An 18,600-nucleotide genomic window follows, 5' to 3' on the forward strand; every position below is an offset into this window, starting at 1 on the left:
TGGGATGAATGACCTAATTCTGCTCCTGGAACCTATGAGCTTGTGAAAGCATCTCTCGTAAACAAGTGCAGCTCTCAGTTCATCTTGGCCAATATTGTGCTTCATGAAGGTGATGTTAGAAATCTGCCCGTTTGTACACAAATGGAAATGATAAGTATCCAAACCATCTCTGCCATTAACATTGGACCATGATAAATATGGGCCTGAAGTCAGAGCGATGTCCCAGGCACTTCTTCCCTCATGGATATTTCATGCTACCTTAGACCTGAGTAACAGAATCCCTCCTCACTGTGGCTTTACTCTTACTTCTCCTTCCTATGTTTATGACATTGGTTACAGTGTACTGTGTTCACCAAAGATCCTATAGGCGGAGCAAGATAGACCACTGCTGCTAAATGCAATGGGCTGACGTGTAGTACGCAACGGAGCGGAACGTGGGCCTTTTTTTCATCCATTTCCGTAACCCGACCCGACCCGACCCGCAGTGTAATCAACGTTGCGGGGGAACAGTTTGTGTTAATAAATTAAAATTCTGAAAATGAGGAGAAGATTTTTACCAAATAACTTTTATTTTTACGAGGATGTTTCCGTAACCGGCTTCCGTCTCCGCACTAGTATCTTTGCCCCGCTACGGGATCTTTGGTGCGGAGACGGAAGCCGGTTACGGAAATGGGGCCGAAAATTACCCGTGAATCTGCCCATGACCGTACTACGTCTTTTTCGTCGAGTGGACCATCTTGCTCGCTGTAGGGTCTGTGGTGTTCACATAGTCTGTTGTGCCGCAGCGAGTAAGAATGTCATTGTTCTATCTGGGACACATGACATTAAAACACTCATGACTCTCTCTTGATGATGCTTCGATCAACCTGATTAAGTATCTAGTCGCCTGTCATAATGTCTTTTGGCTTCCTATAAGTTGTGGCGGGGCATGTTAGTCGTGTACAGTGGAAATTGGATTTAAGATGGCTGGCGAGAGGAGTGGGACTTGTGTTAACTTACTTTTCGGTTGCCTTGCAGGGTTAAGTGGGGGCCAGAACCCACAGCAGCACCTGGTGTCTCAGAGTGTGGTGGGGCCAGGATCTGCCAACAGCCCGCTGGCGATGGGCATGGTGGGCCAGCCCCTGTCGCATGAACCACCGCAGTCCATGATGCCATCGCCGGGCATGATGGGCCCCAGCATCGGCATGCACGAGGGCCACGGAGCGGGCATGGGCGTGCAGAGCCCCATGATGGTGCACCCGTCCCAGGACTCGCTGGGCCCGCTGAGTGGCGGCGGCTCCCAGATGCTACCTCAGAACCCCATGGTCCTCCAGCGGATGCAGCACCAGCCCCACAACCCCCTGCAGTCCCCGGGCTCCGGGATGCAGCAGGTCTACCCTCCTGGGATGGCCATGTCCCACGATGACGGGGTCCCACCGCACGGGGTCCCCACCGGACCGTCTCCCGTCTCGCAGCAACAGCAGCAGCAGCCTCCGCCTCCCCCGCCTCCGCACCTGATGACCAAGGGCGTGTCGGTCCGCTCGGTGGCCGAAAGCTACCAGCTCTCGGGCGTGGCCTCGGTCCTCAACGACCCCGAGCTTCAGGACGTGATACGGCCGTCGGCCAGCGGCATCCCCGAGTTCAACCTGTCGCGCATCATTCCCTCGGAGAGGCCCAGCAGCACGCTGCAGTACTTCCCCAAAGGTGAACCGCAGGTGCCCAAAGCCCCGTCTTCCAACCCTCACCTTATGAACCTTCACAGCATGATGCTGGAGCAGGGCGCTCCCGGTCGACCCAGCCTTGCCGGACAGCAACAACAACAGCAGCAGCATCATCAGCAGCAGGTGGTGCAGAGGGGCCTGAGCATGCACATATTCCACCCGGGGCAGGTGCCGGGGCCCATGATGGCAAGGACAGGCATGCCGGGCCAACACAGCGTGATGGGCAACAGCCTACACCAGGTCCTCATGTCTCCGCAGCAGAGCTTGATGGCCCAACAGAACATGATGCTCCAAGCCAAGCAGAGGAGCCTCTCCCTCTCGGGGGAGATGTACGGGCAGGGGGGACACATGCTGCCCCCTCAGGTGGGCGTTCTGGCTGCGCCGCCCCACCAAAGTATGATGTTCCCCCAGCAGTTAAGACAGAGGAGCATGTCCTTAGATACGCCCATCACCTTTGTACCCGGGCCCGGAAACGCTGCCAACATGCCCTTCTAAGCTCCTCTCATCGACTTTTCGTACAATTAGGGTTTATGCAAGTCACGGAGCTACAGTGGTGGGAAAAATTGAAAAAATAATAATTTTATTACGAAAAGTGAGGCCCAGAAAACTGAGGAGACGAAGAGTTTATACCGAGGAGGGGCTGGGAGGTGGGGGGGGGGGGGGGGGGGGAGGGGGGGAAATGGGGGGGGGAGTCAAAGATTATTTTTTAACAGAGTGAGCTCGGCCGAAAGACTTCCAGACATTTGCGTTTTCCATTTAAATTTTTTTATTTCTCTCTCAGTCTCTCTCTCTTTCTCTCTCTCTCTCTCTCTCTCCTTCTCCCTCTCTCCTTTTGGTTTCCTCGTCCGCTGTTGTGCAAAGGGATTTCATTAATGCTGTAAATATACCGCCTCAGTCTGTGATTTTGTTTTTACGGTTCCTGTAACTCTGTGTTTTCGCTCGAGAACCATCCAGAACTGTGACAGGGAAATTCCAGGAAGGGTCTCTTCCACAAGAAGGGTTGCCAGTCTTGTCAGGGTCCCACTCCCCTCCCTGCAGCTGCCCAGTGTCCTGTATCATAGAAACATAGAAAATAGGTGCAGGAGGAGGCCATTCGGCCCTTCGAGCCAGCACCGCCCTGCCATCTCTTCGCCAGACTGAGGACAAACCGTTCACACTCAGCCTGTGTTTCAATGTGTGGGATTAGAAACATCAGCTCCAGAGCTGAGGAAACATATAGTGTCTCTCTGGGACTGATTCAATCGAGGTTTTATCTCTGTTCCGGGGTGCGTGCAGGATAGACGGGGCCTCGCAGTTACCGGGGTTGGGCGGGTGGGTAGGTTGGGCGGGTGGAGAGGGGAGGGATGGATTGGGGAGGAGGTTCACCTGGAACGCAGCAGAAGGTTTCTGGAGACCAGTGTTGCAAGCAGACCAGGTAGACACAAAATGACGGAGTAACTGGGAGTAGACCAGTTGGGGCAGAAACCAGACCTCCTCTTCCCGTCTCTTAGGGTTTCCCGAAAGGCGTGGTGGGTGAGGTTAAACTTCAGTGCCCCCAAAGAAAAACACAAAATCTAAAGAGCTTTGATGGCAAATGAACCGATGAGTGGGTGGCAGGGAGAAAGGTGTGTGGTGTTGCCTGAAATGGCGGCCAGTTCCTCCAGGTGTCACTCCACGAACTCCGCAGACTGCCGACTGTTTCTGCCACCAGGTTGGAAGGACCCGAGGAATCAACAAGATGGGCGACCGCTCCTCACCTGCGAGCACACCTGGATGGGTGGGAAGGGCAGCAAGAGGGTGCAGGCCGCTTCACTGATGGGGGAGGGGGGGGGGGAGGGGTTTACAGGTGAATGGAGTCACGGGACACCTGCCCGAAACATAGCACAAATCCGGAGGAGCCCTGAACTAAAGCACGGGGGCTTGTTAATCGCAGTCAGCCAGCAGCCCACAACTACCCATCAATTGATCCATCTGAAGGGTTTGTACCGCAGCTGAGTACCGCCCCAGCTCCCAGCTGCAATGACAACCCGCTTGCTCAACCTCAGCCCACAACATCTTCCCCTCAGCCTCGGTGTTTCAGCTGCTCTCCGCGAGGCTTCCACCAGTTTTGTCCGAGAACACGCTGTCCCATTGGCCGTTGGTGGTTGGAAGAGGAAGGGCTTGCAGGGCTGGGGTTTGGGGCCTGATCTCATCGTACATCATTCTCTGGAGATGTACCTGAGGGGAGGGGGGTCTCCCAGAGGGAGGGGGGACTTGGGAGGGAGGGAGACAAACATGACATGGGGTTTCTGCCAGGGAAGGGTTTCTTGGACAGATTTAAGTCACAGATCTTCATTTGAAACTTTTTTTGCACCTTTTTGGTCCAGAGGCTGGTTTTTGTTTTTGTTTATATAATACAGACATTCATAAAATAAATGAAATTTAAAAAAAAAAAAAAACTGTTTTTGCATGGAGAAACATTCTTAATGAGAATTGAAAAGTGTTTTTGATTGTTTTTTAAAAAAATTCTATGAACCAGATGTTTAAATCGACACAAGGAATCTCCTTCTGCTGGTGAGGAAACTCCCGAAGATGAAGAACTTGCCGGGAAGTACCAAGAAAATATTAAAGTGTGACATCTTGTGCGACACATTATTTACAGGGACCAGCTCGAGAAACTCCAGTGAAAAAATGGGTCATTTGAAAAGTGCTTAAAGCCGAAGTAATTTGTTCTAATACCGACAGCAAGTTCCCCAAAATTGTGGAGGTCGTTATTGTGCCCTCAATAAATGCAGAGAGGATCTACGAGGATTTCTGTGGCCAGGATTTCAGGCTATGAGCAACAGGGAGAGGTTGGGCAGGCTAGGACTGTGTTCCACAGAGCATTAGAGGATGAGAAGTGATCTTATGAAGGTGTAAAAGATCATTGAAGGTAGATGCACAGAGTCTTGATAGAGTAGAGAATGGAAAACCAGAGGACATAGTTTAAGGTGAGAGGGGAAATATTTAAGAGGAATATGAGAGGCAATATGTTTTTCATACAGAGGGTGATGGGTATATGGAACGAGCTGCCAGAAGAGGTAGTTGAGGCAGAAATTATACAACATTTAAAAAACATTTGGACAGGTACGTGGATAGGATAGGTTTAGAGGGATATGGTCCAAACCAAAGATCCTATAGCAGAGCAAGATAGACCACTCCTGCTAAATGCAATGGGCTGACGTGTAGTACGCAACGGAGCGGAACGTGGGCCTTTTTTTCATCCATTTCAGTAACCCGACCCGACCCGACCCGCAGTGTAATCAATGTTGCGGGGGAACAGTTTGTGTTAATAAATTATAATTCTGAAAATGAGAGATTTTTCCCAAATAACTTTTATTTTTACGAGGATGTTTCCGTAACCGGCTTCCGTCTCCGCACTAGTATCTTTGCTCCGCTACGGGATCTTTGGTGCAGAGACTGAAGCCGGTTACGGAAATGAGGCAGAAAATTACCCGTGAATCTGCCCATGACCGTACTACGCCTTTTACATCGAGTGGGCCATCTTGCTCGCTATAGGATCTTTGGTCCAAACAGGCTAATAGGACTAGTGTAGATGGGACATCATGGTCGGGGTGGGCAAACTAGGCCGAAGGGCCTGTTTCTGTGCTCCATGACTCGGCCCACAGCATTTCCAGAGGGAAAATGTATTGTACCTCAAGCGTACATTGTTCCATCTTGTAACGGCGCAGGAGTTGATAGAAGAGCAGAGAGAGAGAGTTTGATGCAGAATAAACACTGGGAAACTGGAAGCCTACCATTTAAGAAGCACACAGGTACATGGCTAGTGTTTAAGAAGGAACTGCAGATGCTGGAAAATCGAAGGTAGACAAAAGTGCTGGAGAAACTCAGTGGGTGCAGCATAGTTCGCTCCATAGATGCTGCTGCACCCGCTGAGTTTCTCCAGCACTTTTGTCTACCAGGTGCATGGCTAGGACAGGTTTGGAGGGATAGGGAGGTGGGACTAGTGTAGCTGGGACATGTTGGCCGGTGTGGGAACGTTGGGCCGAAGGGCCTGTATCCACGCTGTAACACTCTATGACTTTACGACACTATTAATCAGGACACGCCACACCTTGCAGACTGAATGGGGGCACTCCACAAAGTGGTGACGCAGTCTGCGATCAACTCCTCCAATGTGGTGGAGACCACTTCATCAGCAACACACGAGATCAGAGGACAGGCTGCTTGTCCCGACATGAATGTTTGGATGGTGGGTTGGGATGAGTTGAAGGAATGGGAGTTGCATCTCAGGTGTAGAGTGATGAAAGGAACATTCCCCTCAGAATGAGGAAAGTGAAGGGGAGGGGAAGCTATGTCTGCTGATGGAATATAGTTAAAGTAAGTGGGAATTGTATGGGATGGTTGATGAATGGGTGAGGCTGGTGGAGCAGAGAGCGTAAACCAAGGGCACACCACAATGTGGACAGAGGTGACCTGGGTACCAACATGAGGAATATTCAGTGTTTCTCACAAGGAGATGGTCATGGGTTGAGTTTATGAATCTTCCCGCAGCCACCCCGCTGATCTGGAGTAGGTGAATGGTTTCTCTGGGAAAGGTGTTGCGAATAATTCATAACTGGACTTCACTGTGACTGTGTTGTATTTATCACTCTGAGATTGTTTTCCTGAACAAGTGGAAACATCTTTGCGGCAAGAATACTGTGAAGTTCTTTTGTAACTTTGAAGACTTCTATCAAATCTGACTGCGGGTGCTGTCTGTACGGAGTTTGTACGCTCTCCCGGTGACCGGGTGGGTTTTCTCCGGATGCTCCGGTTTCCTCCCACATTCCAATGACACGCGGGTTTGTAGGTTAATTGGTTGCGGTAAAGTTGTAAAATTGTCCCTAGTGTGTTGGTTAGTGTGTGTGTGTACGGGGAGATCGCTGGTTGGCACGGACTTGTTGGGCCGAAGGGCTTGTTTCCGCGCTGTATCGAAACCCAAAAGTGTAAAAGATCACCCTGAAGATTTTTTCCTGACTCATGCTAGGAATAATTTTTCCTGACTCATGCTAAAATAATTTCCGGATCTTCTCGCCACTCTGTAACCCCAACACAAATTCAATACAACCTGTAATTCAATCCTGTTAAATGATAGTCCCAGTGACTTGCTTGTGGTGCATCAATATTTTAATTACATATCTGACCCCCCCCATTCCTCCGTTCTAATGTACAGATTATTGGAGCACTATATTAACCAATTCCCATTCTCCACAATTTTGATTTAACTGTGTAGGAAAGAACTGCAGATGCTGGTTTACACCGAAGATAGACACATAAAGCTGGAGTAACTCAGCGGGACAGGCAGCATCTCTGGAGAGAAGGAATAGGTGTTTAAGAAGGAACTGCAGATGCTGGAAAATCAAAGGTAGACAAAAGTGCTGGAGAAACTCAGCGGGTACAGCAGCATGTATGGAGCGAAGGAAATAGGCAACGTTTCGGGCCTAAACCCTTCTTCAGACTTCAGAAGGAATAGGTCACGTTTCGGGTCAAGACCCTTCTTCAGTCTTCTCAACCCGAAACGTCACCCATTCCTTCTCTCCAGTGACGCTGCCTGTCCCGCTGAGTTACTCCAGCTTTTTGTGTCTATCTTCCATTTAACTATAGCCCATTGCACACCAAAACCTCATGCTTAATAATGGAGCCTTTGAATGAATGAAGCAATTCATGCACATGTCCCGACACCCATCAGTGGAACTTCACCAGCAACATTTACAGTCAAAGTAGTTATGGTCAACTCCTACTCTGGTTTCAATTTTGCGTCTATTTATTTGGCGTGGTACTCTTTGATTGAAAAGGTCCTGATCTTATGAATCAGCCTACTCTGTGTTTAGTTATTGAAGGCCTTGTATTCCCTTTAAGAATAATTAGTGCATGCATGGACTTACTATTTTTTGATGTCTTAATTACTCAATCATTTACAGATTGTATGTGTGTTTCGACTACATTTGAGCCTACATTATTGTTCCTTCCACTGACATTAAGGGTGTTATGGGTGTCAGCTACCTTGGTGCTGGGAAATGATTCACTGTGGGCAGTTTCTACCCACAGGGCACAGTCTGAGTCACTGCAGGGATGCAGGTGGGGAGAGATTTATCTACTTGGTTCCACCGCTCAGAGCAGAGATTTTTTTTTAGACACTTGTACTTCTCATCTTCACATAATGCATCGATCCTAAAGAAAATATCACCGGCCATCTAAAACAAAGGCAGAAATGTTTGAGCCACTCGACAGGTTAGGCAGCATCGGTGGAGAGAGAAATATGAATGACTGGGTCAGGTTGATGTGTGGGAAGGGAACTGCAGATGCTGGTTGAAACCAAAGATAGACACAAAAAGCTGGAGTCACTCTGACTGAAGAAAGGTCTCGACCCGAAATGTCCTTCGCTCCATAGATGCTGCCTGACCCGCTGAGTTACTCCAGTTATTCTCTACTTCGCAAAGTCTCTGGTGGTTGGTAGTTGAATATATTCAAGTCAGAGTGTGCTAGGTGTTTCAACATTAAGATTCAAGAGAGTTTATTGTCATGTGTCCCAGATAGGACAATTAAATTCCTGCTTTGCTACATTAAGGAGATGACTTGAGAAATAGGGGCAGCGTTTATGAGTGTGAAGTCGAGCTCGGTTATCGACTATGAAATTATTGAACGGCAGCAATTAGATAGCGGTCCTGAGCTACCATTTACCTCATTGGAGACCCTCTGACTATCTTTAATCAGAATTAATCAGCACATGAAGAGTCAATTTTCTGTACATTAAAAAATGTTTAAGAAAGAACTGCAGATGCTGGAAAAATCGAAGGTAGACAAAAATGCTGGAGAAACTCAGCGGGTGAGGCAGCATCTATGGAGCGAAGGAATAGGTGACGTTTCTTGTCGAGACCCGAAACATCACCTATTCCTTCGCTCCATAGATGCTGCGTCACCCGCTGAGTTTCTCCAGCATTTTTGTCTACATTGTATATTAAAAATATATTTATTACTGATGCCTTATTAGGGAAATCATCCTGCCAGCACCCGTTTTAGAAAATACAGACTTTGTATGCACAGTCTCTCGCTTTTAGGACAATTGCTTTATCCCATGAATCTCATTAAACTTTGTTTCAATTCCCTCCAAGATTAATATTCCCGGGTGAAACAGCAATTCTCTTGCGCTTTTTGCTACCCACGGTACAGCATTTGGTGTCCACAATCTGGCCTCCTCCACGTTAGACAACAATCCAAACACAGATTGGGTGATTGTTTTAATTTAGTTTAGAGATACAGCGCAGAGGCAGGCCCTTCGGCCCATCGAGTCCGCGCCGATCATCGATCCCGGCACACTTGCACTATCCTACACACACTAGGGACAATTCACAATTACACCAAGCCAATTAACCTACAAACCTATACGGCTTTGGAGTGTGGGAGGAAACCGGAGCTCCCGGAGAAAACCCACGCAGGTCACGGGCAGCACGTGCAAACTCCGTACAGACAGCACCCGTAGTCAGGACCTAACCCGGGTCTCTGGCGCTGCGAGATAACAACTCTACCGCTGCGCCACCGTGCCGCCCTAGATTGATTTTCACGGCAGCTGCATTCAGTGTGCAGGAGTGAGTAACCCTGAGTTCTGGTTGCCTGCCACTTGAAGTCACCGGCCCACTCCCACTCTGCCTCTGCCCCTCCTGCACTGCTACAACACTGATCTTCCAACTGGGCACGTTGTAGCCTCTGGTCTCTATCGAGTTCCCCAACTTTAAATAACTCGCTCTTCATAAGTCATTGGGAGTCGAGGTCAATGTCGATGATCCAGGCCACAAGTGTCTCACAGAAACATAGAGAAGCATAGCAAATGCAGGAGGAGGCCATTTGGCGTGGTCATTCAATGATCATGGCAGATCATCCAGAATCAGTACCCCGTTCCTGCTTTCTCCCCATATCCCTTGATTCCTTTAGAACGATACTGAACTCTCTCCAGTGAGTGAGCCCACAGCAGGCAGGGCAGGGGGTTTGTGCTTCCAAAGCACCTTTTACGCACAAGTGTGGCTCTCAGCACATCTGGACCAATAATGTGCTTTGTGAGGTTAATGTCCGGAATGTGCCGTTTTGTACACAAACGGAAACGGTGTCTAACCAAATGTTCTTCCCTAGTGAAATTAGTCCAAGGATTGGCCTGAAGATGGGTCACGACCCGAAATGTCACCCATTCCTTCTCTGCCTGACCCGCTGAGTTCCTCCAGCTTTTTGTACCTCTACCTTTGGTTCAAAGATACCCAGAGAGTTGTGAATCTGTGGAATTCTCTGCCACAGAAGGCAGTGGAGGCCAGTTAACTGGATGTTTTCAGGAGAGAGTTAGATTTAACTCTTAGGGCTAACGGAACCAAGGGATAATGGGGAGAAAGCAGGAACGGAGGTACTGATTTTGGAAGATCAGCCATGATCATATTGAATGGCGGTGCTGGTTCGAAGGGCCGATTGGCCTACTCCTACACCTATTTTCTACGTTTCTGTGTAAACCAGCATTGCAGTTCCTTCCTACACGGCCTACATCTCCAAATTTGTTTCACACAGTGATGCACACACACTCCCATGGATTTGCCACTCTGTTGTGAGTTGAGACGTGCGTTTGCACTTTCCCAGAGTGGGGTGTCTGTCAGAACCTTGCCCATCCCCTGAGCCGGAAACGGCGCCTGTCCCGGATTTAATGCCGAACGTGTTGCCTCTGCCCCGACCCATCTAAAGGTTATGTGAAGGTGCGGTGTATCTGTGAGTCATTCAGGTTTCTCATGTGAAATCAAGATCTTGAGACGTGCTGATCAATAGTGGGATTAGCTTCGCGCTGTCTTATCAGATGTGACACGGGCGGTGAGTGAAAACTGAACCAAGCGGGTGATCTGCAACAGAGAATAGGCAATGGGGGAGGAAGGCATGAGATAGCAGCGTCAGAATTCATCCACTTTGTTCCCCCCGACTTCCTTTGTTTTGATTAGCATCAAAACTTCAAAGGTTTATTATTTTTTCTTGCAACGACGGGCTGTGAATCGTTCACAATCTGTTATCCGGCATTGTAATCATGCAGAAGATAGGCACAAGGTGCCGGAGTAGCTCAGCGTCGCTGGAGAGAAGGAATGGGTGATGTTCCATGCCGGGACCCTTCTTCAGACCTCAATTCAGTCTGAATTGAGAAATTATTCTTCTTCTTCTGTCGTATGTCTTTTAGACCTGCAGCTCCATTGAGGCAAGCCAGGCCAACGTTGGTGTCATCGTCTAGGTCAATCAGACCTCGTTCACCATTCGGTGGCCGGTGTTTGGGGCAAGTGGTGACGATGTGCTCCACTGTCTGTGTTGGGTCCCCACACTTGAATTGAGAAATGAGCCTGAAGAAGAGATCTGACCCGAAACGACACCCATTCCTTCTCTCCAGAGATGCCGTCTAACCCGCTGAGTTACTCCAGCATTTTGTGTCTATCTTTGGTTTAAACCAGCATCTGCAGTTCCTTTTAACACGTTGCAATCTTGCATGTGTCTTACAATGTACCAGTACATGGATAGGACAGGTTTGCTGGGATATGGACCAAGCGCAGGCAGGTGGGACTAGTGTAGCTGGGACATGTTGGCTGGTGTGGGCAGGTTGGGCCAATGGGCCTGTTTCCACACTGATTCGTTGACTCTAATGCTAGAATGGCCGTTGTACCTCTGCTCAGCTCGAGGACAACTTGCTTTCACTTCAGTTCTGTGGGTTGTGAGGTGGCTGTTTGGGCAGCTGTGGGGACCCACTTTCTATGGCACTAGTCAGGTGGAGGCCCCTGAGATGCAGGTATGGGAGGTGGCTATTGCTTTATCATTTAAAAATGATAAAACACTTACCAGGGCGGTCAAGGTGGCGCAGAGGTAGAGGTGCTGCCTTACAGCGAATGCAGCTCCGGAGACCCGGCTTCAATCCCGTCTACGGGCGCTGTCTGTACGAAGTTTGTACGTTCTCCCCGTGACCTGCGTGGGTTTTCTCCAAGATCTTCGGTTTCCTCCCACACTCCAAAGACGTACAGGTTTGTAGGTTAATTGGATTGGTAAATGTAAAAAATGTCCCTAGTAGGTGTAAGATAGTGTTAATGTGTGTGAAGATCGCTGGTCAGCGCGGGCCCGGTGGGCCGAAGGGCCTGTTTCCGCGCTGTATCTCTAAACTAACATTTTCACTGGGCTTCTCTTTGCTCTTGAGAGAGATTCCTGGGTCTCGGTGCACGTGGCCACTGCCCCTTCAATTGGAGCGGGAATTAGACAAAACCATTTCCAAACTGGTGAGTGACGCAAGGATGTTCCCAGAACATCCATTAAGAATTTCCTCTCATCTCCAGGCAATTTCCAGCATTTTGTGTCTATCTCTGGAGCATCTTGGTAGGAGTTGGCAAGTTGGGCTGAAGGGCCTGTTGCATTGCTAACCCTTGCTTGGTTCTCCCCCCACATGTGCTGCCTGAGCTGCTGGGTGTTTGCAATATATATTTGTATGTTTTTACTCTGAATGCCACAAGCTGATTTAAAAAACAGAAGTGGACAAAACGCATGGTCAAGAGTGCATGAAATGTAAAGATATTCAGGGCGAGTGCCGGAGATGAGTTGAGTTGAGAGATGAGTTCCTGAACCAACAGATGTCACATTGCATCCTACCTCCATGTTGTACAGCACACACACACCTGTGATCATCATGCATGTTAAAAACAATGCCACAGACTGCGGGCAACTATAAATGACACGGAAACTGACTCAAAACACAAGCAGACAAGATGCATGATCGGCAGTGTGTATAATGTAGCAGATATTCAGCTGGGTGGTAATAAGGGGGGGGGGGAGGGGGGGCTGAGGAGAACATTTGTTGGCTATTTCATGCAAAGGCTATTGAGAAGGATTGGGTTGACTTGGCCAGTCAGAGCTACATTGTGTAGATGTTGGATTGGCCAAAGATCATAAGTGATAGGAGCAGAATTAGGCCATTCGGCCCATCGAGTCTACTCCACCATGGCTGATCTATCTCTCCCTCTCAACCCCATTCTCCTGCCTTCTCCCCCTAACCCCTGACACCCGTACTAATCTGGACTCTGTCACTCGCCGCCTTAAAAACATCCATTGACTTGGCCTCCACTGTTTGGTTTATGGCACATGAATTATTTGGCACCGGATTGGATGGAAAGATTTCACAAGATCATAAGACATAAGCGCACAATTAGGCCATTCGGCCCATCCTCTGCTCCGCCATTCGATCATGACTGATCTATTATTCCCTCTCAATCCCATTCTCCTGCCTTCTCCCCGTAACCTTTGACACCCTTACTAATCCAGAATCTATCAATCTCCGCTTTAAAAATGCCAATGACTTGGTCTCCAAAGCCGTCTGTGACAATAGATTCCACAGATTCATCACCCTCTAGCTGAAGAAATCCTTCCTCATCTCTATTCTGAAGGTACGGTCTTTTATTCTGAGGCTGTTTCCTCTGGTCCTAGATTCTACCAGTAACGGCAACATCCTCTCCATGCCCATTCTATCCAGACTTTTCATTATCCAGTCGGTTTCAATGACATCCCCCTTTCGTCTTTCTAAACTCCAGCGAGTACAGGCCCAGTGTCGTCAAACGCTCCTCGTATATCAGCTCCAATCATCAGCAGGATTATCCTTGTAAACCTCCTCAGGACCCTCCCCACTGCCAGCACATCCATCCTCAGATAAATGGTAGACTGACGAATGGACTTCCACCTTGGCAGGTGTGGTCCTGTTTAGAATTGACTTCTGCAAGAAGCCGGTGATGAATTTATCCCAATCAAAGCTCTTAATGTATGTCGGACAAAACTGACCAAGAACGACCATGAATTTTGTTAAGTGGTCGGAGACCAAATGGCATCCTCCTGGTCAAAGGTGAAGGCCCAGCAAGGCTGGAAGGTTGATTCTGTACACGACTGGGTTTGAGTAGCTCGCGTGAAATTTTAAAAAGAGTTTATGAGATGTTTGGACTTAAAGGAGGAAAGTGAGCAAAGTTCGGATGGAAAAAAACTAAAATCATTTTAATTAAAAGGTAAATTGGAGGAACAGCAGCACCTCATATTTCGCTTGGGTAGTTTACGCCCCAGCGGTATGGACATTGACTTCTCCAATTTCAGGTAGTCCCTGCTTTCTCCCTCCTTCCCCTATCCCTTCCTAGTTCTCCCACAGCCCACTGTCTCCGCATCTTCCTTTCTTCTTCCCGCCCCCACCCCCACCTCCACATCAGTCTGAAGAAGGGTCTCGACCCGAAACGTCGCCTATTTCCTTTGCTCCATAGATGCTGCCTCACCCGCTGAGATTCTCCAGCATTTTTGTCTACCTTAATTAAAATATGAATCGTTTTAAATGAGAACAAAAGAGGAGGTTTAGCGGGTTCAAGGAAGAGATATCCTGTTTTTCCTCAAATACAGACCTTCGGTTTCAAAACACTTCAGAAACGGGCAGGAAATCAGATTATTCTGTAAATTCTGCGTTATTCATCTTTTAACCCTGGCCAGGATGTATTCTTCTTGGGAGACATATCTCCCCAAGGTCTGATACCCACCAGTTCCTTCATTCTGACCCTTGAGTATATTATTATTTAATTTTTTTATTATTAAATCATTGAAAACCTTAGCGACGCAGTGGTGCTGGTTTAAGACGGGCAATATACGTATAGAATGTGCATGATGGGGTGAGAAAGAACCTACTTCTTCCAGCAAGGATGCCAGAATAATAGCCCTGTCCCACTGTGCGAGTTCATTCCAAGAGCTCTCCCGAGTTTAAAAAAAATCAAACTCGGGGTAAGCACGGAGAATGAACGTAGCGGGTACGTCGGAGCTCGGGGACGTCTCTTAGCGGCCCGTCACGCTAACGGCAGGTACTCGGGAAGACTCGCTAACGGCAGGTCAGCACGGGAAGACTCGTGAAGATTTTTCAACATGTTGAAAAATGTCCACGAGAGCCCCGAGTACCGACGAGTGGCCATTACCGTAAATCTCCGAGTTGGAATCGGGGCAAACTCCGGAGAGCTCTTGGAATGAACTCGTACCGTGGGACAGGGGTTTAAAGGCGGTTACATCACAGATAGGTCTAGACCATTCAATGGTGATAAGCAAATAAATCTTCACATAAAGTGTAGCGGAGGTCTTCCCTGCTGAAATCAGTGTGAGTTGTTAAGGGCCTGTCCCACTTTACGAGTTTAATCCAAAACTTCTGCCGAGTTTAAAGGACCTAAAAAAAAAAAGTAAGATTGGGGTAATCTACGAACTCCTACGACCTTCCACGAGTACCCACGACTACCCTCACAGTCTACTATGGTCTGCCCACGAACTAACTACGAGTAAAAATTCGCCATTTTTTTCATCCCGTCTATTTTTTCGCTCGTGGACATTTTTCATCGGGATGGAAAAAACGTCCCGACTTAACTGATGCCCCGAGTACCAACGGCTGGAGTAACGAGCCGCTACGATATATCTACCAACTCCTACGGACTCGTTGCAAACATTCTGCGAGTTTGAATCAAGGGGAGAATTTGTGAATTACCTCGTGAAAGTGGGACAGGTCTTTTAGACAGTGGGGGGTGAGGGGTGGGAAGGCGATGTAACACTGTGGGGTGTAACAGTGGAACAATATTAAAGACATTAACTAAGGAAGGTGGGCAGAGTAAGACATACATATCATCTTTGGTTTAAGAACAGGGGCAACACAGTGGTGCAGCGGTAGAGTTGCTGCCTTACAGCGATAGGGACCCTGGTTCGATCTTGACTACGGGTGTTGTCTGTACGGAGTTTGTACATTCTCCACGTGACTGGGTGCTCCGGTTCCCTCCAAAACATGTAGATTTGTAGCTTAATTGGTTTCGGTAAAATTATAAATTGTTCCGGTGTGTAGGATGGTGCGAGTAGTCTACGGGGTGATCACTTTTCAATGTCGACTCGGTGGTCCGAAAGGCCAGTTTCTGCGATGTATCTCTAGAGTTTAAAGTCTAAACAGGCTTGAGGGGCAGAATAGCCTCTCTCTGTTCTTCTATTTGAATGCTTTAAAATATCTTTGGAGTTTTCAAGGAAGCCAAGGTCTTAAATACAATGTGCAATGACGTTGTTCTGTTTGACAAAGATAGACACAAAATGCTGGAGTAACTCAGCGGGTCGGGCAACGTCTCTGGGTGACGTTTCAGGTGGAGACGCTTCTTCAGACCGAGAGTCAGGAGAGAGGGAAACTAGAGATATGGATGTGTAAGGTGTAAAAACGGCAGATCAAAGTAGATGATCAAGGGAATGTAGAATGGTTCATTGTTGACTGGGGGTGGGGGGGGGGGGGGGGGGGGGGGGGGGAGGTGACAAGAGGCACACAAAGGATGCTTGTTCTGAGGGCGCAACAAGAGCTTTTGTGTGCACTTTTGTTCTCCTAATTTGAGGAAGGACATTCTTGCTATTGAGGGAGTGCAGCGTAGGTTTACAAGGTTAATTCCCGGGATGGTGGGAATGTCATATGCTGAGATAATGGAGCAGCTGGGCTTGTACACTCTGGAGTTTAGAAGGATGAGAGGCAATCTCATTGAAACATATAAGATTGTTAAGGGCTTGGATACGCTAGAGGCAGGAAACATGTTCCCGATGTTGGGGGAATCCAGAACCAGGGGCCACAGTTTAAGAATAAGGAGTAAGCCATTTAGAACGGAGACGAGGAAACACTTTTTCTCACAGAGAGTGGTGAGTCTGTGGAATTCTCTGCCTCAGAGGGCGGTGGAGGCAGGTTCTCTGGATGCTTTCAAGAGAGAGCTAGATAGGGCTCTTAAAAATAGCAGAATCAGGGGATATGGGGAGAAGGCAGGAACGGGATACTGATTGGGGATGATCAGTCATGATCACATTGAATGGCGGTGCTGGCTCGAAGGGTCGAATGGCCTCCTCCTGCACCTATTGTCTATTGTCTATTTTCACTGTACCTCGGTCCACGTGACAATAGACAACACTGAAGGGTGCGGGAGGGATGGAGAGCGAGGGAAAGCAAGGGTTTATTGTTAGAGAAATCAGAACTCATACCGCTGGGTTGGAAGCTGCTCAAGTGAAATATGACAGTTAGGTTTCTTTTGCAGCCCGATTTATTTTTCATAGGTGTTTTCCTTGGTCTTTTGTTTTTACAAAGTTGCTCATCAACAGCTTGCAGGTGCATCCTCCGTGTGGTGGCCCTGAGCTCTCTGTCGAGTACCCGTAACATGAAAAACATCCTTAACATTCTCATGCAGCTCTCATTTCCTGCTTAAAAATCCGAGTCGTAATCAAAGTGTTTAATGCAAAAATATTGTTATTTTTAAACCCAATTCCGATACAATTTCACTTGAAAACATAAATTCCGTTTCTCTCCTCTTGTGTTGCCTGAACTGCCGAGTGGTGATCTTCGAGGTATCGTGTGCAGCATTGTGGAGCAAAATAGACTAACACAAAATTAAATTCATAAGGTCATAAGTAATAGGAGCAGAATTAGGCCATTTTGCCCATCAAGTCTACTCCGCCATTCAATCATGGCTGATCTATCTCTCCCTCCTAACCTCATTCTCCTGCCTACTCCCGTACTAATAAAGAATCTATCTCTGCTTTCAAAATATCCATTCACTTGGCCTCCGCAGCCATCTGTGGCAAAGAATTCCACAGATTCACCACCCTCTGACTAAAGACATTCCTTCTCATCTCCTTCCTAAAGGAACGTCCTTTAATTCTGAGACTGTGACCTCGAGACCTAATCTCTCCCACTCTCCCATTCAGAGTCAAACAAATTATTTTTTATTCCATTGATCTCCCTTCTGCAGGAGAGAGAGAGAGGCCTGATCGTGTACAATCTCTCCAGTTGTGATGCGATCGGCACTTTCCCACCTAACCAAAGCATGGCATTTTTTAATATGCATTGTGGAGGCCCATGTATAGAGGTTCGTAATCCAAAGCAAACAAGTGTATGATCTGCTGCTTCTGAAATCACTCTTCCTTTGAGACCATCCAAAAACACAGCATCCTGTTTGATTTACTAGTGTCATTTACTAGTCTAATTACTGCTATTTATGCCTGGTAAACTTACACATCAGCTTTCAAAGATATCTAGTAAGTAAGTTCCGTTTTGCTTATCGGAAAGAAAGTGCAAATGAGTGCCTGCAGCAATTGCGTTATATGTTTAAATGTATTTGGAATATATTTTTCCACTTACAGAGCATAAACAGGTAATTTTCTCCGTTTCATACTCCTCCGGTTAGCATCATGCATCTCAGGTGAAGCATTGTCCCGATGGAAGGGGGAACTTGATCATCTGATTTACCCTCGTTTATTTCAAATGGCAGCTCGTTGCGTAAAGGGCCTGTCCCACTTACGCAACCTTTACAGGCGACTGCTGGCACCCGTGATAGGTCGCTGAAACTATCAACATGCTGAAAATTCAGCGGCGACCAGAAAGACGCTACGACTCTTTGGAGACCTCTCACGACCATAGGAGACCTCTCACGACCATACAGACCCTTCTTCAGACAGATGTCTTCACAGGTGTCCATGTGCAATGCCAGGCTATAATTACTGTGGAGTTACTACTCGGACTGCTATAATGCTGTGGCCTCTGAGAAAGAGTGGTTCTCTTGAAGAGAATATTCAAGTGTGGATTGATCTTTTAACACAACTCAAGGAATACTTTGCGTCCACTATAGGTTTATACATTGTGATGTGCAAGTTATTCTGAGTTTGTTAAATTTGCCCGTGTCAGTGCACGTTTGTAAATAATCAGAAATTTTTAGCATAGCAGACATTTCAAACAGAAGAACCTGTGGTCTCCAATGTACGAGCAACACAGTGGCAAGGTTGGAGAACCAAATGTACAACAAAGAATTCAAGACTCTGAACAGTGTAGGATATGTCCTTTATTACTGAATAACAAAATGCA

At 47.7% G+C, this 18,600-nt stretch overlaps 1 protein-coding gene across 4 annotated transcripts in view; it reads left to right on the plus strand.

Moving 5' to 3' along the window:
- The window catches only part of bcl9l (BCL9 like), a 132,501-nt gene extending 128,384 nt beyond the window's left edge, over window positions 1-4,117 (plus strand). For all 4 annotated transcript variants that reach the window (XM_033049752.1, XM_033049754.1, XM_033049753.1 and 1 more), the window contains one exon: window positions 1,018-4,117. In XM_033049752.1, the coding sequence (XP_032905643.1) occupies window positions 1,018-2,195 (1,178 nt within the window). In that variant the 3' untranslated portion in view covers window positions 2,196-4,117. The remainder of the gene's footprint in view (window positions 1-1,017) is intronic.
- Window positions 4,118-18,600: the final 14,483 nt, after the last annotated feature.

This window comes from Amblyraja radiata, chromosome 33, assembly GCF_010909765.2.
Source record: "Amblyraja radiata isolate CabotCenter1 chromosome 33, sAmbRad1.1.pri, whole genome shotgun sequence".
NCBI lineage: Eukaryota > Metazoa > Chordata > Chondrichthyes > Rajiformes > Rajidae > Amblyraja > Amblyraja radiata.